General features: G+C 45.2%; 2 protein-coding genes across 3 annotated transcripts in view; one reads left to right on the top strand and one right to left on the bottom strand.

The window, feature by feature from the left end:
- Positions 1–695: 695 nt before the first annotated feature.
- LOC103282105 (uncharacterized) lies at positions 696–25,028 on the bottom strand. Of its 2 annotated transcripts, none has more exons than XM_062960344.1 (5): positions 23,381–25,028; positions 21,646–21,847; positions 4,823–5,644; positions 3,032–3,262; positions 696–756 (listed from the first exon to the last, which is right to left on the bottom strand). In XM_062960344.1, exons 3-4 carry the CDS (start codon positions 5,635–5,637, stop codon positions 3,256–3,258), a joined length of 822 nt encoding a protein of 273 aa, XP_062816414.1. In that variant the 5' UTR covers positions 5,638–5,644; positions 21,646–21,847; positions 23,381–25,028; the 3' UTR covers positions 696–756; positions 3,032–3,255. The 2 variants fall into 2 exon arrangements, with proteins under 2 accessions (XP_062816414.1, XP_062816413.1); XM_062960343.1 differs by lacking the exon at positions 696–756 and adding an exon at positions 2,771–2,906.
- LOC134293260 (uncharacterized) overlaps positions 2,566–26,444 on the top strand; it is a 33,325-nt gene continuing 9,446 nt past the window's right edge. The window contains exon 1 of the mRNA XM_062960345.1: positions 2,566–2,997. The gene's annotated coding sequence lies outside the window, so the exon portion shown is untranslated. The remainder of the gene's footprint in view (positions 2,998–26,444) is intronic.

The raw sequence follows: 26,444 nt of genomic DNA, 5'->3' as shown, positions 1-26,444 counted from the left end.
GTTCCTCCCGAAACCCACACGCCCTCCTCGCCCGGCCTGGCCTTCCTGTCCCTTCTCCGACTGAAATCCCATGAAGGGGAGACCGAGGAACCGTTGGGGAGGCCATGTTCCTTCTCTCGTTCCCCATCGGGACCATTTCGGACTGAGTTTTTCCATCGAGAAAACAAGAAACCTCACACGGTTGAGCTCATGGAGGAAAAGACGATGGCTCAGATCAGAGGGAGACAAAGACGAGAGAGAGAGAGAGAGAGAGAGAGGGAAGAGTCTGTGCCGGATGCAGCGTGAGGGCCCGCTCGGGAAGGGAAGGGGTGGAAGGCGCTCTCCCCTTCCACACGTACACACATCCACCTCCACCGAGGTCATGACGCCACCACCTCCGGTTCTGACGGGAAGGACGAGGACCAAGGCGGGGCCGAAGCCAGACCCTTCCTTCGCCTGAAGGGAGAGGCGCCCGTTGTCCTTCTTGCCCCGTCCGTCCACGTGCCAGGGCGCCCGGGAGGGTCTCCCCAGAGTTCCGTCTCTTCCAGGCCCAGGGTCTCGTCCCGCTGCGTGTCGGAGGCCGGGTCCAGCGGGAGGAGGCTCTCCGTGTTCCCAGAGTCCAGCTCGTCCTCCTCCGTCTCCGGCGGCTTGTTCTCCTCCTCGCTGTCCAGGAAGGAGGCCTCACGGGAAGTGGGGTGGAGGTCCTCGGGGAGGGAGGGAGGGAGGGAGGGGCGCACTGTAGGGTTGTCCTGCCAGCACGTCTGCACGAGGTTGTGGCTGCAAGGGCACACGGGAGACACAACACAGCGCCCGTCAGTCGGCCCTCCCGGCATGGAGCGTGCGCTCTCCTCCACGAGGCGGCCACGGAGTCTCCGCAAGCGCCTTCCGCCTCCTCCGCCCCCCAGGCCTCCCCCAACCTGGCCCTCCCCATTCCTGCCCCCCAACATGGCCAGGAATTAACCAGGAATCTCTCGTGACAACAATGTGAGTCAAGCACTGAAAGGGTTGAAATGGGGGAAATGGCTCAGCCAAAGCTGTAGTTCAAGAGAAGCAGGCCTCAGTGTGAGAAGGCCTCAGTGTGAGAAGGCCTCAGTGTGAGAGAGCCCTCAGTGTGAGAGAGCATTCAGTGTGAGTAGGCCTTAGTGAGAGTAGGCCTCAGTGTGAGAAGGCCTCAGTGTGAGAAGGCCTCAGTATGAGAAAGCCCTCAGTATGAGAAGGCCTCAGTATGAGAGGGCCTCAGTGTGAGAAGGCCTCAGTGTGAGACAGCCCTCAGTGTGAGAAGGCCTCAGTGTGAGAAAGCCCTCAGTTTGAGTAGGCCTCAGTGTGAAGTAGGCCTCAGTTTGAGTAGGCCTTGGTGTGAGAAGGCCTCAGTGCGAGAAGGCCTCAGTATAAGAAAGCCCTCAGTATGAGAAGGCCTCAGTATGAGAGGGCCTCAGTGTGAGTAGGCCTCAGTGTGAGAAGGCCTCAGTGTGAGACATCCCTCAGTGTGAGAAGGCCTCAGTGTGAGAGAGCCCTCAGTTTGAGTAGGCCTCAGTGTGAGAAGGCCTCAGTGTGAGACAGCCCTCAGTGTGAGAAGGCCTCAGTGTGAGATCTGGCTTATGATGTACAGTCGCAGTTGGCATGCAAGCTTTCCTTGTGTGTTCTGTGACTCACCAGAGGTCCGAGGAGGCCGTGAAGAGCCCCCCCCCCTCTCTCTCTCCCACCGGACGGGCAGCAGGCCTTTCCCTCCCTTGCGCTCGGAGTCCGTCCCACAGACGTCCCTCGTCATGCCGGAGTCTGAGCGAGGAAAACGGAATATGGGGCTCTTCCCAAGGGCCTAGGATATTAGAGTTATTTTATTATTATTATTATTATTGGAACTATTAATATTATAACATAATTACAAAATTTTAATATAATTGTTAATATTAATGCAACTATGAATATCATATATTAATTATATTAATATGATTAATAACAATAATAGTATATTTATTATTACTACTTATTATTATTTACATAACAACACAGAATGCATGCACATTAAGTCTCTGAGATTCGCCTCTGAATATCAGGGCCTAGGATATTAGAGTTATTATTACTATTATTAATAAGAATATATCATATACTACTTATAGTAATATGATTAAAATAATATTATTGTTTATTACTACTATTATTATTATTATTTATCATTAAGCAGAACCTAGGTGGCCGTCTGTCAGGAGGGCTTTCACAGTGCTTTTCCTACATGATGGCAGAAGGGTCTCTTCCTATTCTATTTGTCATTATTATTATTATCAATAGTAATAATTCCAAGTTACCTCCGATGGGGACGGTGACGTCTTCCTCTGCCAGGTCCCTGTGGACGGACGGACGGCGAGGGAGGGCCGGAGCGGGGCACGGAGAGGAGGGGGCGCCCGTTGTGCTTCCTGCCCCGTCTGTCTGTCCGTCCACGTGCCAGGGCGCCAGGGGTGTGCTCCCCAGAGTTCCCTCTCTTCCAGGCCCACCGAGGGAGGCGAGTCGAGAGGCGGCGCTCTCCCCTTCCCCACGGACACGCATCCACCTCCACCGAGGTCTGAGGCCAAGAAGCCGGTTCTGACGGGAAGGACAGCGACAATGGAGGCCAAAGCCAGACCCTCAGCCCGAAGGGAGAGGCGCCCGTTGTCCTTCTGTCCGTCCACGTGCCAGGGCGCCCGGGAGGGTCTCCCCAGAGTTCCGTCTCTTCCAGGCCCAGGGTCTCGTCCCGCTGCATGTCGGAGGCCGGGTCCAGCGGGAGGAGGCTCTCCGTGTTCCCAGAGTCCAGCTTGTCCTCCTCCGTCTCCGGCGGCTTGTTCTCCTCCTCGCTGTCCAGGAAGGAGGCCTCACGGGAAGTGGGGTGGAGGTCCTCGGGGAGGGAGGGGCGCACCGTGGGGTTGTCCTGCCAGCACGTCTGCACCAGGTTGTGGCTGCAAGGGCACACGGGAGACACAACACAGCGCCCGTCAGTCGAGTGTGCACTCTCCTCCACGAGGCGGCCAAGGAAGCAGGCCTCCCGAGGTGACCCTGGAAGGAGAGGGGGGTCTGGGCTCACCGGAGGGGTGGGGGCGGCCATCTTGGTGGGGGTCTGGCCTGGCCGGCGGCCTGCGTCTGGGTCTGGTGGTGGTGCTCAGCAGGTGGAGCGGCACCACGTTCTTCAGGGGCCCCGGCAGCAGATGTGGAGAGGGGCGCGCCACCAACCCCTTGTGTCCGCCCCAAGATCCGGCCCGACCCCCGGCCTCCCCTCCGGACCCTCGCCGTTGGAGCTGGGCGGGGGGCTCACGGCCTGTAAGAGGGGACGAGAACAACAACAACAACAACAACAACACCCTAGAGTTAGTTGGAAGAGACCCACAAGGGACATCCAGTCCAACCTATTATTATCATCAATATTACTCATAATACAATGCTCATAATAATATCAATAATAATAATAGTAGTACTAGTAGACTTCATCCAGGAAAATAATAATAATAATAATAATGATGATGATGATGATGATGATGTTGATATTAATAATAATGGCTTATGCGATACGAGGATTTAATGATCGAACTGCCTTTGGTGAGTTAATTCTAATCTGGGAACTGAATGAATTGGTAGCATTCCTTGCCAGGCAGGATCCTCACGACTGCGGTCAAGATTCAATAGCACAATCTCTTGTTGTTATTATTACCGTATATACTCAAGTATAAGCCAACCCGAATATAAGCCGAGGCGCCTAATTTTACCACAAGAAAACTGGGAAAACCTTGACTCCAGTATAAGCCGAGAGTGGTAAATTTCAGAAATAAAAATAGAAACCAATAAAATTACATGAATCAAGGCATCGGTAGGTTAAATGTTTCTGAATATTTACATAAAACTCTAATTTAAGATAAGACTGTCCAACTCTGATCAAGTCATTATTCTCATCTTCTTCCATGTAAATGCCCTTATGTATCCTTTTAATAATAATAGAGTAAAATGATGAATGTAATAATAATATCAGAGTGAAATAATAAACGTATTACTAATAATAAAAATAGAGTAAAATAAATGTAATAGTAGCAACAATAATAGAGAAAAATATTAAATGTAATAATACCAATAAAAATAGAGAAATATAATAAATGTACTCAAGTATAAGCCAGCCAGGACCCTCACTCGAGTTAAGACAAGAGGGGCTTTTTTTTGTCCTAAAAAAGGGCTGAAAAACTAGGCTTATACTCGAGTATATACAGTATTATTACTATTAGAATCCCAGAGTTGGAAGAGACCTCTAGGGGACATCCAGTCCAGCCTATTATTGTTGTTGTTGTGATCACGATCAATAATGATAATAATAGAACCCTATCGTTCTCAGAGACCGCATGGGCCATCCAGTCCAGCCTATTATTGTTGTTGTTGTGATCACGATCAATAATGATAATAATAGAATCCTATCGTTCTCAGAGACCGCATGGGCCATCCAGTCCAGCCTGTTGTTGTTGTTGTTATGATCACGATCCATAATGATAATAATAGAATCCTATCGTTCTCAGAGACCGCATGGGCCATCCAGTCCAGCCTGTTGTTGTTGTTGTTGTGATCACGATCAATAATGATAATAATAGAATCCTATCGTTCTCAGAGACCGCATGGGCCATCCAGTCCAGCCTATTATTGTTGTTGTTGTGATCACGATCAATAATGATAATAATAGAATCCTATCGTTCTCAGAGACCGCATGGGCCATCCAGTCCAGCCTATTATTGTTGTTGTTGTGATCACGATCCAGAATGATAATAGAATCCTATCGTTCTCAATAATAAATGTAATAATACCAATATGGGGAGGGGTCTCTGGGGGGGGGGGGTGGTCCTACCTCTTCAGAAGGGCCTTCCCGATGACCGCCAGCTGGAGGCCTTGTCCGCTGCCACTGCCGCCGCCTTGGTGTGGGTCCCTGCCCACGGTGGCCCTGGCCTGGCGTCCGAGGAGGCTGCGGCGGCGAGCTTGGGCGGCGGTGAAGGAAGGCCGGGGAGGTGGTGGCCGAGGCTGGCAGGGTGGTGACAGGCGGACGGTGGCGAGGCGGGGAGGCGAGGGCGGGTGTTGCTGCACCTCCTCCTCCGCCGCCTCGCCCTCCTCGCCGCCCTCCTCCGCCGCCTCCTCTTCTTCGGCCCGTTGGATTAATAAGCTGATCTTCCTCCAAGGGCACCCCCGGCGGACCTCAGCTTCCAGGAGGGCCAAGAGCCGCTCCTGGGCGTCACGGGCCCGCCGGGAGTGCACCTTGAGCCTTGGCAACTCAAAGAAGAGGAAGCGTCGGAAGAGGGCGACGAGGGCCGTCCGCTGGGCCTCGCGCAGAGCCACCACGTCGCACCGGCCTTCCTTCATCGCCGCCCACTGCCGCTCGTGGTGGTCTCTATAAATACGCCAGGCAGCCTCCTCTAATTTTTGGAACGCCAGGCCGGTCTTCCTGGCGCGGGCCTCGTCGGCACGGTGGGCGGCCGGCTCCCAGCGTGCACGACGAGGCCCGGCCGGTGCCACGGGGTGGTGGTGGTGGGCAGGGACAGGCGGCGGCAGCGGGGACGGGCGCTCCAGCGGGCGGCTGCTGACCCTGTGGTAGGTGGTCGTTGGCTGGATTGGTGGGAGCTCCACCCCTTCGCTCCATGTGCAGCACTGGTAATGCACCAGTCGCTTCATGGTGTTTCTAGGAAGAAGAAGAAGAAGAAGAAGAAGAAGAAGAAGAAGAAGAAGAAGAAGAAGAAGAAGAAGAAGAAGAAATTTATTCATTTCCCAGAGGGACTCAGGGCGGCTTACAGCAATGGCAACAATTCAGTGCCAACACATAGTTGGAATCACAACAGTACAATAAATCAATTGAGAACTATTCCACTCAGTATAAAAATTTAAAACATATAGTTAAGTCCACTCGTCCAAAAAACCCCTCATGCTTTAGCCACAAATCAGTCCATGTCGTCTTTCCCGTTTATTCCCCATTCTAGGCGAATGGCGCTTTCAGCCTTCCCCGGATGTGACCAAGGGGCTCGGAGAGGTGAGGGCGACCACGTGCATCCGAGACCCCTGCCCATCCCGGCTGGTGAGAGAAGCCAGAGGGGGGTTGGCCGAGTGGGTGACGGTGGTGGTGAGTACTGTTAGGGAGTGAATATAGCAGAACCAGCAGCGTCCAGTTAACACCATGTGCAAAGAAACTCACACCAGGCAGAGGAATTGAAAGAACAAAGGAACTTTACTCTTGCTTGTTGAGTTGAAATATAAAACAGTTCTGCAATCGTACAATGTCCATGTAGTTGCATAAGATCAAGAACTAATCAATCAGCATTCAATATATCCAGCATAGCATATTCAAACTGCTACTTGACCGTAGCTAGAGAGCATGTCTTTTCTGTGCTCTCTCTGGAAGGCCAGATTCCCAACTGACAAAATCAGCCATCTGCCAGCAAACAGATACATTGTTTGAGGCGTGGCTTTGCCTCTGCAAAGCTGAGCTCTTTTGTAGAGATCTCTTGCAAACAACTTTGCAAGGATTTCTTTACACACACACACATAGCAATTTGGCACAATAAGTACCTCCCTCCCTTCGGGAAGGCATATTTCCAGCGAGCCTCAAACTGGCTGTGATCAAACCACTGTTGAAGAAGCCATCACTGGACCCCACTCAGTTGGAGAACTTTCGGCCTACTTCCCATCTCCCCTTTTTGGGCAAGGTCGTGGAAGGTGTGGTGGCCGCACAACTCCAGGCATTCTTGGTTGACACGGATTTTCTAGATCCAGCGCAGTCTGGCTTCAGGCCGGGACATGGTACCGAGACAGCCTTGGTCGCCTGAGTCGATGATCTTGGCCGGGAACTGGACAGGGGAGGGTGTCCCTGCTGGTTCTGCTGGACCTCTCCGCGGCCTTTGATACCGTTGACCATGGTCTCCTCCTGGGGTGCCTCGCGGGATGGGTCTCGGGGGTCGTGTTCTGCAGCGGCTCCGGTCCTTCCTGGAGGGTCGTTCCAGATGGTGTCACTGTGGGACTCCTGCTCGGCCCCACAACCGTTGTCTTGTGGGGTCCTGCAGGGGTCGGTACTGTCCCCCATGTTGTTCAACATAGACATGAAGCCGCTGGGAGAGATCATCCGGAGTTTCGGGGTCCAGTGTCATCTGCACACAGATTTATTTTTTTTCGTGTCAGGAGCAACCAGAGTTGCTTCTGGAGTGAGAGAATTGGCTGTCTGCAAGTACGTTGCCCAGGGGACGGCTGGATGTTTTTGATGTTTTACCATCCTTGTGGGAGCCTTCTCTCATGTCCCCGCATGGAGCTGGAGCTGAGAGAGGGAGCTCATCCGCACTCTCCCCGGGTGGTCAGCAACCCAACCTTCAAGTCATGAGGCTTTTATCCTGCAGATGATGTCCAGCTCTGTCACTCCTTCCCACCTGTCACTCAGGAGGCTGTTCGGGTCCTGATCCGGTGTCTGGCCACTGTGTCGGACTGGATGAGGGCGAACAAATTGAAACTGAATCCAGACAAGACAGAGGTCCTCCTGGTCAGTTGGAAGGCCGAACAGGGAATAGGGTTACAGCCTGTGCTGGACGGGGCCGCACTCCCCCTGAAGACGCAGGTTCGCAGTCTAGGGGTTCTTCTCCTGGACTCATCGCTGGGCCTGGAGCCTTGGGTCTCGGCGGTGGCCAGGGGAGCCTTCGCACAACCAAAACTGGTGCGCCAGCTGCGCCCGTTCCTTGGGAGGTCTGACTTGGCCACGGTGGTCCACGCTCTGGTCACATCCCGTCTGGACTACTGCAACGCTCTCTACGTGGGGCTGCCTTTGAAGACGGCCCGGAAGCTCCAACTAGTACATCCTGATTAATAACTGGGCCGGCTTACAGGGAGCGCACCCCCCCCCCCCCCCCGCTAAGCCAGCTGCACTGGCTGCCGCTATGCGATGGAGCCCAATTCCAAGTGCTGGTTTTGACCTACAAAGCCCTAAACGGTTCTGGTCCAACTTACCTGTCCGAACGTATCTCCTCCTCTGAACCACCAAGAACACTGAGATCGTCTGGAGAGGCCCTGCTCTCGGTCCCACCGGCTTCCCAGGCGCGGCTGGTGGGGACGAGAGACGGGGCCTTCCTTCTCGGTGGTGGCTCCCCACTCGGCTGTGGGACTCCCTCCCCAGTGACACCCGGCAGGCCCCGACTCTCCTGGGCTTCAGGAAGAACGTGGAGACATGGCTTTGTGCGCAAGCATTGCATGAATAAGCAAGATATTGACATGGTCTGAACTTAGGTTTAGGTCCAATGGTTCCGTGGAAAAGTGGTTTTAAGTCACTATATGTTTTAGCTGACTAATGTATTTGTTGTATTTTAGGAATAGTTGTTAATGGTTTTAAATGTGTTGCTGTTTTATTGATCTGTTTGGCATTGAATTTTGCCGGTTGTTGTAACCCGCCCTGAGTCCCCTCGGGTGAGAAGGGCGGGGTAGAAATGTTGTAAATAAACAAACAAACGAATATTCATGGAAAGCCTGAGCACACGGCCATGTTTTGAGGGCTCTTCTGAAGCCCCGAATGTCTCTGGGCTTTCAACTGGGGTCCATTTGGATGTTCCTGACATCCATTTACATTTACATTTTTTCCAAATTTTTAATGATAATTTTCTGGGGCCTCTTGTTCTTTTAATGCTTGTTTCCAAGTTCCTTGTAAAAATTCCAAAGCGAGCCTCTCTCTTATGAACTCCTTCCTCTGTCTTAAACCATTGATCTCTTTTCTCTCTCATATTTTCAAATAATGGTTTTATCTGGAACGCTTCATAGTCTAGTTCTACATTTGGGATTCCCCACCCCAATTCGTCTTGGTGTGTAAAGTATATTTTATTTGGTAGTCTAGATTTCTTTTCTCCTAAGATCCATTTCTTGATAGTCCTATTCCAAATATTAAATGGTCCTTGTTTAATTTCCAATGGAAGAACTTGGAATAAATATAATCATTTAGGTATCAGGAACATTTTAGTTGCTTTTATTTTCCCTAAGGTGCTCAGTTTTTTGTTTTCCCCATTTTTCATATTGTTAGAAATTTTCTTCCATGTCTGTTTGTAATTAATCTCCGCCATCTTTCCCATAAACATAAGATTTTTTAAAAAAGATATTTTAAAGATGTTTTTAAATTGTTAGATTTTAGCCTTTCTTGTAAGCCGCCCCGAGCCCTAGGGGAGTGGCGGCATATAAGTTTAAATAATAAATAAATATATATTCTTATGTATAGTCACTCCCAAATATTTTAATTTCTTCTTACCCATACAGTAGAGTCTCACTAATCCAAGCTAAACGGGCCGGCAGAAGCTTGGATAAGCGAATATCTTGGATTATAAGGACTGATCAAGGAAAAGCCTATTAAACATCAAATTAGGTTATGATTTTACAAATTAAGCACCAAAACTTCATGTTATACAACAAATTTGACAGAAAAAGTAGTTCAATACGCAGTAATGTTATGTTGTAATTACTGTATTTACGAATTTAGCACCAAAATACCATGATATATTGGAAACATTGACTACAAAAATGGCTTGGATTATCCAGAGGCTTGGACAAGCGGGGCTTGGATTAGTGAGACTCTACTGTACCTATTTCTGTTATATTATCTATTTCTCTTTTTTTCTTTTTGTTTACATTAAAATACATAATTTTTGATTTCTTTATATTTACCCCCAATCCTGTATTTTTTCAAAATCCGTTAAATTAGGATAAAATTATCTTAATGTCATCAGCATAAAGATTCAGTTTGAGTTCCCCGCCATCAAACTGAAAGCCTTCTATCCTGACGCTGTTCCTTGTTCTGTCTGCCAAGATCTCAATGCCCATTCTAAATAGATGTGGCCATAGCCTTGCCTGACTCCTCTTTGGATGGGAAACTCCTTTGACAAGCCCTCATTGACTCAAAGCACAGCCTCACGTTCCCTATAGAGTTCTCTGATGACATTTATACATGGATTTCCTATTACGAATTTAATCATTGTTTCCCATAGACATTCATGGTTTATTGTGTCGAATGCTTTATATACCGTATATACTTGAGTATAAGCTGACCCGAATATAAGCCGAGGCACCTAATTTTACCACAAAAAACTGGGATAACTTATTGACTTGAGTATAAGCCGAGGGTGGGAAATGCAGCAGCTACGGGTAAATTTCAAAATAAAAATAGATACCAATAAAATTTCATTAATCCAGGCATCAGTAGGTTAAATGTTTTTGAATATTTACCGTATTTCAAAGAAAAACAATAAACTAGCTCTATAAGTTGAAAAGGTGGGGCAACAAAAACAATATGGTATCAACAATAACCTAATAATAATAATAATAATAATAATAATAATAATAATAATAATAATAATTAAAACTTCATTTGGATCCCACCCTATCTCCCCATGGGGACTCAGGCTGGGTTCCAACATAGTAACAGGCAAACATTCAATGCTTATATAAACAATGCAGAGCTAGATATAGATCTATAATTATAGATACTAATTTCACATATGCATTTCCCCCTGAAACGTTTGCAAATCCCCCCTCTCTCTGTGTGTATGTGTGTATGCATTTGCCCTACAATACTTGAAAGCTATATATATATATATATATATATTCATATCTATCTAGACATGTCTATATATATTTGTGTGTTCCTTTCCCCTTGTAATATTTGCAAGTGCTATATATAGGTAGGTCTGGATAGATATTCATATCTATCCAGACATCTCTTTTTATATAGATAACTAGCTGTGCCCGGCCACACGTTGCTGTGGCGAAGTCTGGTGGTCTGGGAAATAAAGTATTGAGGAATTGGTGGTAGTTAAGGTCAAGGGTAAAGGTTTTCCCCAGACATTAAGTCCAGTCATGTCTGACTCTGGGGGTTGGTGCTCATCTCCATTTCTAAGCCCAAGAGCCGGCGTTGTCCGTAGACTCCTCCAAGGTCATGTGGGATGACTGCATGGAGCGGTGTTACCTTCCCGCCGGAGCAGTACCTATTGATGCACTCACATTTGCATGTTTTTGAACTTCTGGGTTGGCAGAAGCTGGGGCTAACAGTGGGGGCTCTCTCCGCTCCCCCAATTCAAACCTGTGGCCTTTCGGTCCAGAAGTTCAGCAGCTCAGCGCTTTAACACGCTGTGCCATCAGGGGATATTATTTCCTAAAGGTTGTGAATATACAATATTTCTGATTGGTTTTTTTTGTTTGTTGGAGGCAAGTATGAATGCTGCAATTAGGAAAAATGATTAGGATGTAATGGCCTTGCAGCTTTAAAGCCTGGCTGTTTCCTCCCTGAGTGAATTTTTTGTTGGGAGGTGTTAGCTGGCCCTGATTGTTTCCTGTCTGGATTTCCCTTGTTTTCAGAGTGGTGTTGTTTGCGATATTTTATGTGCTTCTACTGTCTGTGGCCCTGAGAAAACAGAGGATTTTCCGGACTTTGATGATGGGAATACTTTGTTGGGAGGTGTTAGCTGGCCCTGATTGTTTCCTGTCTGGAATACCCTTGTTTTCAGAGTGATGTTGTTTGCGATATTTTATGTGCTTCTACTGTCTGTGGCCCTGAGAAAACAGAGGATTTTCCAGACTTTGATGATGGGAATACTTTGTTGGGAGGTGTTAGCTGGCCCTGATTGTTTCCTGTGTGGAATTCCCCTGTTTATTTACTGTCCTGGTTTTAGAGATTATATTGTTCTGCATTATTCTATCCCAGTAATTATTTCATATTAAAGAAGAATCTGACTTATCCAACATTCGCTTATACAATGTTCTGGATTATCCAACGCAGTCTGCCTTTTCATAATCAATGTTTTTGTAGTCAGTGTTTTAAATTCATTGTGATATTTTAGTGGTAAATTTGTAAATACAGTACAGTAGAGTCTCACTTTTATCCAACATAAACGGGCCGGCAGAACGTTGGATAAGCGAATATGTTGGATAATGATGAATTAAGGATAACCCTATTAAACATCAAATTAAGTTATGATTTTACATCATGCTAGACAACAAATTTGTCAGAAAAAGTAGTTCAGTACACAGTAATGCTATATAGTAATTACTGTATTTATGAATTTAGCACCAAAATATCACGATATATTGAAAGCATTGACTACAAAAATGCATTGGATAATCCAGAACGTTGGATAAGCGAGTGTTGGATAAGTGAGACTCTACTGTAAATACTACATAGCATTACTGCTCATGGAACTACTTTTTCTGTCAAATTTGTTGTATAAGATGATGTTTTGGTGCTTAATTTGTATAACGATTACCTAATTTGATGTTTAATTGGCTTTTCCTGAATCCCTTCTTATTATCCAACATATTCACTTATCCTGCCGGCCTGTTTACGTTGGATAAGTGAGTACTGTATATTGATAATCTTAAATTATCTGCTTAGAACTGGATTATATGAGGCCCCTTCTTCACAGCTGTATAAAATGCACACTGAAGTGGATTATATGGTAGTGTGGAGTCAAGATAATCCAGTGCAAAGCAGATAATATAAGATTATAAATGGGTTATATAGCTGTGTGGAAGGGCCTTGAGTCTACACTGCCATATAATCCAGTGCAAATTAGATAATCTGTGGAAGAAGTCTAAGTGAGGCCTAAATCTGCCTGTCCCCTAACTGAAACCTGGCTGTCCCTTGGTTGCTAGGCAACCAAGTGGGCAGAGATTAGCCCTCTAAACTGGCAGCAAATGGATAAAAACAATTATTGCTCTCCCTCTAATTAGGACTTTATTTTTCTTTTCTTTTTGTTGTAGCAACCTTGAGGCGTGGATGATGGGTTGTGTTGTCAAATTTTGAGGTTGGAGGGCCTGTACTTTTGTTGTTTTGTGAATTGCCATGATGCCATCACTCTTTTATATATATAGATTATATCTATATAGAATTTGCAGAGACTTGCAAACATATGAGGGTAAATTCATATATAAAAATATATGTATGGCTACAGATACATAGGCACATAAATCTATATGTATAAAGGATTTGCAGAGTAGGCATGTCCGATCATGAAAAAAATGTTTCCATTCTCGTTGCTAAAGTAGGGGGCGCTGGCGCTTCGATATAGAAAGTATTTACGATTTTTTCACCCAAAAATTTAGGATATTTCCGAAAATTCGTAATGATTCTAAATGTTTTTAAAATGACAGACGCACATGCGCAATCGCCCCAAAAAAGGAACCCGGGGGGGGGGGACACTTTTACAGGGCTCTCCCGCCCTCATTTCTTGAGCTATCCTCATCAAATTTGCAATGCCCTTGCAAGTTGTGCAAAGATACTTTGAAAACTAGAAATCCCCTTGCTATATTTGTAAGCAAGAAGGACACTGGAAATCAATGGTGTCTCTGGCTATGTAACCCCACAAGCCTCAACCCAATGCCTTCAATTAGAAATGGACCAAGCAATGCCCTGGAAAGGAGTGCAAAGATTCTTTGAAAACTAGAAATTCCCTTGCTATATTTGTAAGCAAGAATGACTGGAAATCAATGGTGTCTCTGGCTATGTGATCCCACAAGCCTCAACCCAATGCCTTTTTGCTGATTTTAACGATTGTTTTATTGCTATTGATGTTTTACTGGTATAATTGTTTTATAGTCGTGCTATTGCTATTGATTGTCTTATCGGGCTAGGCCCCATGTAAGCCGCCCCGAGTCCCTTCGGGGAGATGGGTGGGGTATAAAAATAAAATTATTATTATTATTATTATTATTATTATTATTATTATTATTATTATTATTAAATGGACCAGTGACCACCACGCCAAGCAATGCCCTTGCAAGTTGTGCAAAGATACTTTGAAAACTAGAAATCCCCTTGCTATATTTGTAAGCAAGAAGGATACTGGAAATCAATGGTGTCTCTGGCTATGTGATCCCACAAGCCTCAACCCAATGCCTTCAATTAGAAATGGACCAGTGACCACCACACCAAGCAATGCCCTGGCAAGGAGTAATAATAATAATAATAATAATAATAATAATAATAATAATAATTTTTATACCCCGCCCCATCTCCGGGGCGGCTTACATGGGGCCTTGCCCGATAAAACAATCAAATATCAATGACACAACAATAAAACAATTATCCCAATAAAAACATCATCAATAACAGTAAAAACAATTGTTAAAAACAACATGAGTGCAAAGATACTTTGAAAACTAGAAATCCCCTTGCTGTATTTGTAAGCAAGAAGGACACTGGAAATCAAATTGGGGGGGGGGGGAATTAACGAAACATTAAGAGACAATTAGAGAATGGGCCAACAATGGTTCAAATTACATTGCAGGTTGTGCTGTGAGACAATGTCTGGGAATGCGTATCAAAAAGCGAGAACAATCCAAATCCGATATACGATTCAAAACGATTTTTTGGACGTGTCTATTGCAGAGACCTGCAAACATATGAGGGGAAAATTCATATATAAAATTAATGTATATAGATAGATACAAATATAAAGGTACATAGAGATTGCAAAAGCTTGCAAAGGGTTAATGCCTATAGATCTGTAGGAGAGGTTAACAAATATTTCAGGGGGAAATGCTTTCAAAAGATTAATGAATATATATATATATATATATATATATATATATATATATATCTTCTTCCTGACTTGCAAGGGCATCTTTCTCTTTTCTAAACATTCCCTTGATTAAGAGCGAGGGAGGCTTTGCAAAAGAAAACACACTGATAAGGGAGAAGAAGAGATAGATAGATCACATATTGCAAAAGAAAACATACTGATAAGGGAGAAGAAGAGAGAAATAGATCACATATTGCAAAAGAAAACACACTGATAAGGGAGGAGAAGAGAGAGATAGATCACATATTGCAAAAGAAAACACACTGATAAGGGAGGAGAAGAGAGAAATAGATCACATATTGCAAGCCTTGACCTTGACCCCATTATAAGCCGGGGAGGCTTTTTCAGCTCATAAAAAGGGCTGAAAAACTCTGCTTATCTTCGAGTATAAACGGTATATCCAATTTTTAAAAAGCTAATTTCTTTCCTTGTCTGTGCTCCATTATGTTTATTATATTTCTCATTGGATGTCCCATTTGCCTCCCTTTCACAAATCCGTATTGATCCTCTTTTATCACTTTAGGTAGTACCTTTTCCAATCTATTTGCTAAAATTTTGGTGAATATTTTATATTCTTGGTTTAACAAACTAATTGGTCTATATGAACCTGTATCTTTTGGTCTCTCTGTGGTTTCAATGACTCTTATTTCCACTTTCCTCCAAGTATTAGGGGCTTTTTCTCCCCTCATTATATTGTTGAATAATCTTTGCATTTCTGGGACTAATATTTCTATAAATTCCTTAGAAAATTCGGCTGGGAAACCGTCCAGTCCTGGGGATTTAGAATTTTTCAGTTTCTTAACCACTTCCTTTATTTCCTTTGTTTATCCTCCTCTCCTAACCTTATATCTAAATTTTCCTCCATATGACCTTTATTCTCTTCCTTATATAATCTTTCATAAAATGAGGCAAATGCTTCTCTTATTTTATCTTATTTTGTTCTCCTTTGAGGATTAAAGCGCTTGATGATTAAAGCGCTTGGCGAACCTTTGAGGATTAAAGCGCTTGATGATTAAAGCGCTTGGCAAACCTTTGAGGATTCAAGTGCGTAGTAGTTCCATAGGGCACGAGCTTCATGGACATTACCTATTGGGTGGAGTCAAGTACTAATAGGCCGTAAGTCTCTTCGTCAGGGGCTCAGAGCGTGGCAGTCTGGCGGAGGAGGTTTCGCCTTGCCTCCCAGTGCAGTCGTGAGATTCTCACACCAGGACTGGTCTGGTTACAGGTGACGCTCAGAGCGTGGCAGTCTGGCGGAGGAGGTTTCGCCTTGCCTCCCAGTGCAGTCGTGAGATTCTCACACCAGGACTGGTCTGGTTACAGGTGACGCTCAGAGCGTGGCAGTCTGGCGGAGGAGGTTTCGCCTTGCCTCCCAGCGCAGTCGTGAGATTTTCACACCAGGACTGGTCTGGTTACAGGTGACGCTCAGAGCGTGGCAGTCTGGCGGAGGAGGTTTCACCTTGCCTCCCAGCGCAGTCGTGAGATTTTCACACCAGGACTGGTCTGGTTACAGGTGATGCTCAGAGCGTGGCAGTCTGGCGGAGGAGGTTTCGCCTTGCCTCCCAGCGCAGTCGTGAGATTTTCACACCAGGACTGGTCTGGTTACAGGTGACGCTCAGAGCGTGGCAGTCTGGCGGAGGAGGTTTCGCCTTGCCTCCCAGCGCAGTCGTGAGATTTTCACACCAGGACTGGTCTGGTTACAGGTGACGCTCAGAGCGTGGCAGTCTGGCGGAGGAGGTTTCGCCTTGCCTCCCAGCGCAGTCGTGATATTTTCACACCAGGACTGGTCTGGTTACAGGTGACGCTCAGAGCGTGGCAGTCTGGCGGAGGAGGTTTCGCCTTGCCTCCCAGCGCAGTCGTGAGATTTTCACACCAGGACTGGTCTGGTTACAGGTGACGCTCAGAGCGTGGCAGTCTGGCGGAGGAGGTTTCGCCTTGCCTCCCAGCGCAGTCGTGATATTTTCACACCAGGACTGGTCTGGTTACAGGTGACGCTCAGAGCGTGGCAGTCTGGCGGAGGAGGTTTCGCCTTGCCTCCCAGCGCAGTCGTGAGATTTTCACACCAGGACTGGTCTGGTTACAGGTGACGCTCAGAGCGTGGCAGTCTGGCGGAGGAGGTTTCGCCTTGCCTCCCAGCGCAGTCGTGAGATTTTCACACCAGGACTGGTCTGGTTACAGGTGACGCTCAGAGCGTGGCAGTCTGGCGGAGGAGGTTTCACCTTGCCTCCCAGCGCAGTCGTGAGATTTTCACACCAGGACTGGTCTGGTTACAGGTGACGCTCAGAGCGTGGCAGTCTGGCGGAGGAGGTTTCGCCTTGCCTCCCAGCGCAGTCGTGATATTTTCACACCAGGACTGGTCTGGTTACAGGTGACGCTCAGAGCGTGGCAGTCTGGCGGAGGAGGTTTCGCCTTGCCTCCCAGCGCAGTCGTGAGATTTTCACACCAGGACTGGTCTGGTTACAGGTGACGCTCAGAGCGTGGCAGTCTGGCGGAGGAGGTTTCGCCTTGCCTCCCAGCGCAGTCGTGATATTTTCACACCAGGACTGGTCTGGTTACAGGTGACGCTCAGAGCGTGGCAGTCTGGCGGAGGAGGTTTCGCCTTGCCTCCCAGCGCAGTCGTGAGATTTTCACACCAGGACTGGTCTGGTTACAGGTGACGCTCAGAGCGTGGCAGTCTGGCGGAGGAGGTTTCGCCTTGCCTCCCAGCGCAGTCGTGAGATTTTCACACCAGGACTGGTCCGGTCACAGGTGACGCTCAGAGTGGCCAGTAATAACGGTGATCTCCGTGGCGGCCGCTGCCCAGGACAACGGGATGGATCCGGAATGTGGGGAGGGTTCCGGAGGAGAATGGATCCCTGGCAGAGAAGGCCCGGACGCCGGACCTTCCCTACGACCGAGGACTTCATCAGATGACGCTGGGAATAAGTGTCCGGACGTGGTTGGAAGGAGAGAGCTCAGTCTCACTCCATTTCTTCATCAAACTGAGTTTGTCCCTACCTTGTAATCACACTGTGTTGTCGGAGGCTTTCATGACCGGGATCACAGGGTGGTTGTATGGCCATGTTCCAGAAGCATTCTCTCCTGACGTTTCACCCACATCTATGGCAGGCATCCTCAGAGGTTGTGAGGTATGGAGAAACTAAGCAAAGGAGGTGTATACATCTGTGGAAGTTCCTGGGTGGAGGGAAGAACTCTTGTCTGTTGGAGGCCAGAGTGAATGTTATCATTCATCACCTTTGTTAGCATTGAATGGGCTGCCCAGCCTCGCATCCTGGCCTGGGGGAATCCTTTGTTTAGAGTCGTTAGCTGCCCCTGATTGATTCCTGTTTGGAATTCTTCTGTTTTCAGAGTGTTGCTTCTTATTTACTGTTCTGATTTTGGAGTTTTTTAATACTGGGAGCCAGATTTTGTTCATTATCATTGTTTTCTCCTTTCTGTTGAAGTTGTCCACATGCTGTTTGTGGATTTCAATGGCTTCTCTGTGTAGTCTGACATGATAGTTGTTGGAGTGGTCAAGCATTTTTGTGTTCTCAAATAATATACTGTGTCTTAATACTATTAATAATAATAGTAGTAGTAGCAGCACAAATAATAATAACAACAAATAATGATAACAAATAATAATAATAACAAATAACAATAATAATAATAGTAATAATGGGAGGAACAAACATGGGATAGCAACACCGTCGGAATCGGAGGGACGCAGACCCGAGATGTTGCCTATGGTATGGCAACACTAGAGCAGTAATAATAGTAATAATAATAATAAAAGGGAGAAAGAGATGACAGCAGGATAGCAAAACCGTCGGATTAGAAGGGATGTGGACCCGAGATCTGGCCTATGGCCCGGCAAGGCTAAAGTAAGAATACTAATCATAGTAATGGGAGGAAGGCACATTGGTAGCAACACCATCGGATTTGGAGGGGCACAGCCCAAAATCTGGCCTATGGCCCGGCAAGGCTAAAGTAAGAATACTAATCATAGTAATGGGAGGAAGGCACATTGGTAGCAACACCATCGGATTTGGAGGGACACAGCCCAAAATCTGGCCTATGGCACAGCGAGGCTAAAGTAATAATAATAGTAATCTATATATATAAAAATGTAATGTTCGTTTTACTATGGAGTAAACAACAAAACCACTGAAGCAAATCACACCAAATTTGGCCACAAAAGACATAGTCATCCAAAATATGTCTTTCAATTAAAAAAAAAACCTAGAAAAATAGTCCAAATTACAGAGGATGAGGAAGAGCCTTTCTCCCCCCAACTGCCAGTCAGAAAGTAGGCCCCGCCCCCTTTAGGCCCCACCCCCTTTGTGTCCTAGCAACTCCATCAGCCAAAATGCAGCCAGGCTTTGAAGCTGCAAGGCCCTTAAAGGTGGCTAATTGCAGCATTTGTACCTGCCACATCGAGACTATTCATTGCTATTCAACCTGGCCAACCAAGGATTCCGCAAGGTAGAAAGTGGCCAGGCTTGCCAGCAGCAAGGCTATTCAGTGCTATTCAACCTGGCCAACCAAGATTTTCCCTCAGTGGGAAACCCCCAGTCTTTGAAGCCAAGAGGCTACTCCGTCCCATTCAACCTGGCTGTCAAGACCCAGGCTGCAGAGCACCAATAACCATGCACAGAGACCAGAATCTATCTAATATCTTTATTAAAGGAATATATAAAGTAAATAAAAACAAGTGAAGAATATAGTTCAGAAGTAGACCTTTCAGGAAAGGTCAAATATAGTCCAGGAAATCAATGTCCAATATGAGATATTAGAGTCCAAAGTTATAATCCAATAACCGAAACACACACTTTGCCGAGCAAAGTGTGGGGAAATGACAGGGTCCTTTAGTCCAATGGAGCTTGACAACAAGGCTGGAGAGCAAACTAGATTCTTGGCAAACAAGGCTTGATTCGAGGCAACAAGAAGCAAGAAACAAGAACAGGGTCCGTGGCGAAGTCTGTGGCGAGGTCCGGGGAACAAGGCAGGATTGGAACAAGAACAAGGTCCTGGAAACAAGGAACAGGAGTAGCGTAGTCCACACACGATCTCACTCCCGAAGCTGACGAATTGACTCCGCAAGGATCTCCTTGCGGGTAAACACCTATATAGGATCTTGTTTTCCCGCCAAGGAACACTTTCCCTGGGGAACAAGAAGTGAAACCCATACTGTGTCCAGATGCATGACTCCTTAAGATTTCCCAAGGGAAACAGGCTTAATCAGCTAATTGTCTGGCAGCGATTCTGGCGCTTCGGCGATTCGCCTCCCTAGCGCCTCTATCTCGATTATAATTATCCTTACAAGAGAACGGGGGAGAATTCTGCCCAAGGCTTGTTTGGCTGACTTCTGGAGGGCAAACATCCTGCAGGTGCAAGGGCTCCAATTCTGGCTGAAACGGTGGGAAACCAAAGTTTTCCTCTTCGTCTGCCACAATAGTACTTGGAAGGGGACTACATGGCCCATGAGACATCACACTGGCCAACGAAGGATGGCCCTCTGTAGAAAGCGGTCAGGCTTTGAAGCTGCAAGACTATTCTGTGCAATTCAAGCTGGCCAAACAAGGATTCCCCTGCAAAGGAAGGAGCCAGGCTTCAAAGCGGCTCTTTGACTGAGGGTGCGACTCCAGCTACTCCAGGCTTTGAGACTGCAAGGCTATTCACTGCTATTCCATCTGGCCAACAAAGGATTCCCATAAGCCACAGCAACACGTGGCCGGGCACGGACTCTTGCAAGTAAAACAAGCAGTCAAAGAAGAAGAACATGCCCTGGCAGAATATGTAAAGCAAAGGGAAGAACCTGCTTTGATTGAGACAGAAGGCCTGATCCTTGCAGCCCAGGAGCAAGACATCAGAACAAAGGCAATTCAGGCCAAAATCGAAAAATCAGCTGATGACCCAAAATGCAGACTGTGCAAGGAAACCGACAAAACCATGGATCATATCCTCAGCTGCTGTAAGAAAATTGCACAGACAGACTACAAACAGAGGCACAACTATGTGGTCCAAATGATTCACTGGAACTTATGCCTCAAGTACCACCTCCCAGCAGCAAAGAACTGGTGGGATCACAAACCTGCAAAAGTCTTGGAAAATGAGCACGCAAAGATACTGTGGGACTTCCGAATCCAGACTGACAAAGTTCTGGAACACAACACACCAGACATCACAGTTGTGGAAAAGAAAAAGGTTGGGATCATTGATGTCGCCATCCCAGGTGACAGTCGCATTGACAAAAAACAACAGGAAAAACTCAGCCGCTCTCAGGACCTCAAGATTGAACTGCAAAGACTCTGGCAGAAACCAGTGCAGGTGGTCCCGGTGGTGATAGGCACACTGGGTGCCATGCCAAAAGATCTCAGCCGGCATTTGGAAACAATAGACATTGACAAAATCACAATCTGCCAACTACAAAAGGCCACCCAACTGGGATCTGCAGCATCATCCGAAAATACATCACACAGTCCTAGACACTTGGGAAGTGTTCGACTTGTGGTTTTGTGATATGAAATCCAGCATGTCTATCTTGTTTGCTGTGTCATAATAAAATAATAATAATAATAAAGGGGAGGAAGAGACAACAGCGGGATAGCAATACCGTTGGATTCGGAGGGACGTGCATCCGAGATATGGCCTATGGCACGGCAAGGCTAGTGTAATAGTAGTAGTAGTAGTAGTAGTAATAATAATAATAATGGGAGAAAGGCACATTGCTAGCAGCACCGCACAGTGGATTTGGAGGGATGTGGGCCCGGGATCTGACCTATGGCCTCAAGAAACATAGAGTCAAGGGAAAGAAAGCTGCCTATCAAAACACCCATATACGATCCAGTGAGCAAACGGAATCCTATGCCAAGTAATGACGAGAGGAGGCTGGAGAAGGTAGCGATTCCCAACAGACTGTGGAACGACCTCCCGTCACACCGACATACTTTCGCTCGCCCTCTACGTATATCATATATCGACATTTAGATTCCATTTTGTCAACTCCTCACAAAAGCAACCCCGTCCTTCCTGCCAGACGGTCGTGCACAAAAACCAAGACAGAGGCTGCAATTCAGGCCGAGAAGGTCGAAGGCCAAGCCACCTCGAGGACCACGTCCTTTACCTGGAGGCTGAGCAGGAGCCGGGCCAGCGCCAGGACCTTCTTTCTGGAGGGGTCTCTCCCGTGCGGTCCTTCCAAGGGATCCCGTCTGTCCACGGCCACGGAAAGGGGACAGAAAATGCCTGCCTGCCTCCCCTGGGACCCCCGTCTCCGTCTCCAAGCGCAGGCACAGGCGGGTGGGCTCCGGCCTGAAGACATCATCGCCCTGCAAGAGACACCCGCCCGGAAGTTGGAATAATCGTACGGACATATTGCAACACGTGGCTGATGTACTGAATTGTAAAACATTATTAATATATTATTATTATTATTATTATTATTATTATTATTATTATTATTATTATTATTACATGGACATACTGCAACACATGCCAGATGTACTGAATTTTAAAATAATATTAATATTAATAAATAATAATAATAATAATGGCATATTAATATATAATTATTATTATTATTACATGGACATACTGCAACACATGCCAGATGTACTGAATTTTAAAATAATATTAATATTAATAAATAATAATAATAATGGCATATTAATATATTATTATTATTATTATTACATGGACATACTGCAACACATGGCAGATGTACTGAATTTTAAAATAATATCAATATTAATAAATAATAATAATAATAATGACATATTGCAAAACACAACAGATGAATTGTAAAATAATATGAATATATTGCTCATATTAATACAATAATTATATGGATGTATTGCAACACACGCCGGACATACGGAATTGTGAAACAATATTAAAATATTATTAATGATAAAAATATTATTATTATGCAGACATATTGCCACACAAGCCATTGGTAATGAATTATAAATTATTAATAATACATTAATAATAATAAGCAAGCCATCAGAACAAATGCAATTAAGGCCAAGATTGAAAAATCAGCTGATGACCCAAAATGCAGACTGTGCAAGGAAACCGACAAAACCATTGATCATATCCTCAGCTGCTGTAAGAAAATCGCACAGACAGACTACAAACAGAGGCACAACTATGTGGCCCAAATGATTCATTGGAACTTATGCCTCAAGTCCCACCTCCCAGCAGCAAAGAACTGGTGGGATCACAAACCTGCAAAAGTATTGGAAAATGAGCACGCAAAGATACTGTGGGACTTCTGAATCCAGACTGACAAAGTTCTGGAACACAACACACCAGACATCACAGTTGTGGAAAAGAACAAGGTTTGGATCATTGATGTTGCCATCCCAGGTGACAGTCGCATTGACGAAAAACAACAGGAAAAACTCAGCCGCTCTCAGGACCTCAAGATGGAACTGCAAAGACTCTGGCAGAAACCACTGCAGGTGGTCCCGGTGGTGATGGGCACACTGGGTGCCGTGGCAAAAGATCTCAGCCGGTATTTGGAAACAATAGACATTGACAAAATCACGATCTGCCAACTGCAAAAGGCCACCCTACTGAGATCTGCACACATCATCAGAAAATACATCACACAGTCCTAGACACTTGGGAAGTGTTCGACTTGTGGTTTTGCGAAACGAAATCCAGCATGTCTATCTTGTTTGCTGTGCCATACAACGTCGTTGTGTTGATAATAATAATAATAATATAAGGTATAAATAAATCTAATAATAAGAATAATTCTATAAATCAGAATAGGGTATAAATAAACATAATAATAATAATAATAATAATAATAATAATAATAATAATAATAATAATAATATAAATTAGAAGACCTTCTAACAGCATCACCAGAGGCACTCCAAGCGGCCAGCTTCTGGGCAAAAGACATTTAGTATTAATGCCAACTTCTTTTTCCTTAAAAAAATTTCTGTATTTGCAAATCCATTACAACTTACATTTTTCCTTACACTTCGAACTATTAGGCCCCAAACTCTACATTTTCCCTCACAATTCAAACTATTAGGCCCCAAACTCTACATTTTTCCTCACAATTCAAACTATTAGGCCCCAAACTGTATATTTTTCCTCACACTTCAAACTATTAGGCCCCAAACTCTATATTTTTCCTCACACTTTAAACTATTAGGCCCCAAACTCTACATTTTTCCTCACACTTTAAACTATTAGGCCCCAAACTCTATATTTTTCCTCACACTTTAAACTATTAGGCCCCAAACTCTACATTTTTCCTCACACTTCAAACTATTAGGCCCCAAACTCTATATTTTGCCTCACAATAGAACCTACTAGGCCCCAAACTCTACATTTTTCCTCACACTTCAAACTATTAGGCCCCTAACTCTACATTTTTCCTCACACTTCAAACTATTAGGCCCCAAACTCTATACTTTTCCTCACACTTTAAACTATTAGGCCCCAAACTCTACATTTTTCCTCACACTTCAAACTATTAGGCCCCAAACTCTATATTTTTCCTCACACTTCAAACTATTAGGCCCCAAACTCTATATTTTTCCTCACACTTTAAACTATTAGGCCCCAAACTCTATATTTTTCCTCACACTTTAAACTATTAGGCCCCAAACTCTACATTTTTCCTCACACTTTAAACTATTAGGCCCCAAACTCTACATTTTTCCTCACACTTCAAACTATTAGGCCCCAAACTCTATATTTTTCCTCACACTTCAAACTATTAGGCCCCAAACTCTACATTTTTCCTCACACTTTAAACTATTAGGCCCCAAACTCTATATTTTTCCTCACACTTTAAACTATTAGGCCCCAAACTCTACATTTTTCCTCACACTTCAAACTATTAGGCCCCAAACTCTACATTTTTCCTCACACTTCAAACTATTAGGCCCCAAACTCTATATTTTTCCTCACACTTCAAACTATTAGGCCCCAAACTCTACATTTTTCCTCACACTTTAAACTATTAGGCCCCAAACTCTACATTTTTCCTCACACTTCAAACTATTAGGCCCCAAACTCTATATTTTTCCTCACACTTTAAACTATTAGGCCCCAAACTCTACATTTTTCCTCACACTTTAAACTATTAGGCCCCAAACTCTATATTTTTCCTCACACTTCAAACTATTAGGCCCCAAACTCTATATTTTTCCTCACACTTTAAACTATTAGGCCCCAAACTCTATATTTTTCCTCACACTTTAAACTATTAGGCCCCAAACTCTACATTTTTCCTCACACTTCAAACTATTAGGCCCCAAACTCTATATTTTTCCTCACACTTTAAACTATTAGGCCCCAAACTCTACATTTTTCCTCACACTTTAAACTATTAGGCCCCAAACTCTATATTTTTCCTCACACTTCAAACTATTAGGCCCCAAACTCTACATTTTTCCTCACACTTTAAACTATTAGGCCCCAAACTCTATATTTTTCCTCACACTTCAAACTATTAGGCCCCCAACTCTATATTTTTCCTCACACTTCAAACTATAGGCCCCAAACTCTACAGTTTTCCTCACACTTTAAACTATTAGGCCCCAAACTCTACATTTTTCCTCACACTTAAACTATTAGGCCCCAAACTCTATATTTTTCCTCACACTTCAAAACTATTAGGCCCCAAACTCTATATTTTTCCTCACACTTTAAACTATTAGGCCCCAAACTCTACATTTTTCCTCACACTTCAAACTATTAAGCCCCAAACTCTACATTTTTCCTCATGTTGGCGACCGCGTTTTTAGGGGATCGGGCCCTTAAGGAGAGACCCGATCCGGTCCTGAGAGAACGGACCTTGGCGGAGCCAATAGGAAAATATGAGCCGCAATACAACCTGAAGCCGAAATGAGAAGGTCCGCCGAAGTTGAAGGAAAATTCCGCCAAGGAGTCTTTATTGAGCGATTCAGCTGAAAAGGACTCTAGTAGTGATCATTCAGTCTACTAGGGTACCACATAATCAAAATAAAGCCATATTTATACAAAGTTTCAGTCTGACTGCCCTTTGAATTTCCCACCCCACTCCCCCGCCAATCTGATCGCTGATAGGCTAGAAGGTTGAACGAGGCGGGCTTTCGTTTCCCGCCTTGCTCTGTTGGCCCAATAGGGAGCTGCTTTTTGTCCCCACTCGAGCCAATCAGGAAGGAGAAGGCGGGAGTTATTGAAACAATGAAGTGACAGGGCAGGAAATATCGGATTAATTCCTGCTAGACCGATTTCTAAAGGGATTAATGGCAGCAATCAAGGGTGTCCGGGTTTCTGTCACGTATACAGATTTCAGATATGCCTTGGGGTGTCAGAGGTGGAAGCAAAGATGGGTGGTGATGAGCCATATTTACAGGCTCCGCAGGGCGCCTTCCTGAGGTGTCCTGGTTTTTCCTTTGGATGAAATATGACAATGTTTGCCTTGGGGCGAATCACCTTTAGGTCAATACTCCGAATTCGGCGACTCAAGCCCTATATTGTCCATGCAATCTGAATTTGATTGGGTTAAGCGGTGGCAAGATTATCCTTTTCTTTTGGAAGGGAAGCCTGGGTTATAGGAAATGGGATAGGTTCTGGGGTTCAGGTTGAGTTCAAAATATTTCCTATTTGATTTCATGACTTGGCAATTATATGAAATAAAATGAAAAATAAAATAAAGTTGGAATATAAACCATGCTGGGAAAAATACATAATTTCCGGGGATCCCAAAGAGTACAAATACATATAGGCAGATAGATAGATTTCATGGAAATAAGGGAGAATTCATAAAAGTGAGTTACATTGCATAAAGGGGAATCATGAATGGTATAAACAATTGAAAATATTTGATAAGAACGAAGTTCATAACATCTGGGGAACCCAATATGGAAATTCATAAAAGTGGAGTTTTAGCAGCATGATTTTACAATT

Source organism: Anolis carolinensis, unplaced genomic scaffold, assembly GCF_035594765.1.
Source record: "Anolis carolinensis isolate JA03-04 unplaced genomic scaffold, rAnoCar3.1.pri scaffold_7, whole genome shotgun sequence".
Lineage (NCBI taxonomy): Eukaryota > Metazoa > Chordata > Lepidosauria > Squamata > Dactyloidae > Anolis > Anolis carolinensis.
This window is presented reverse-complemented; position numbering and strand designations above follow the sequence as displayed.

Excerpts from the sequence above, each read along its gene's own strand:
- LOC103282105 (XM_062960344.1), bottom strand. The coding sequence starts at position 5,637 with ATGAAGCGACTGGTGCATTACCAGTGCTGCACATGGAGCGAAGGGGTG.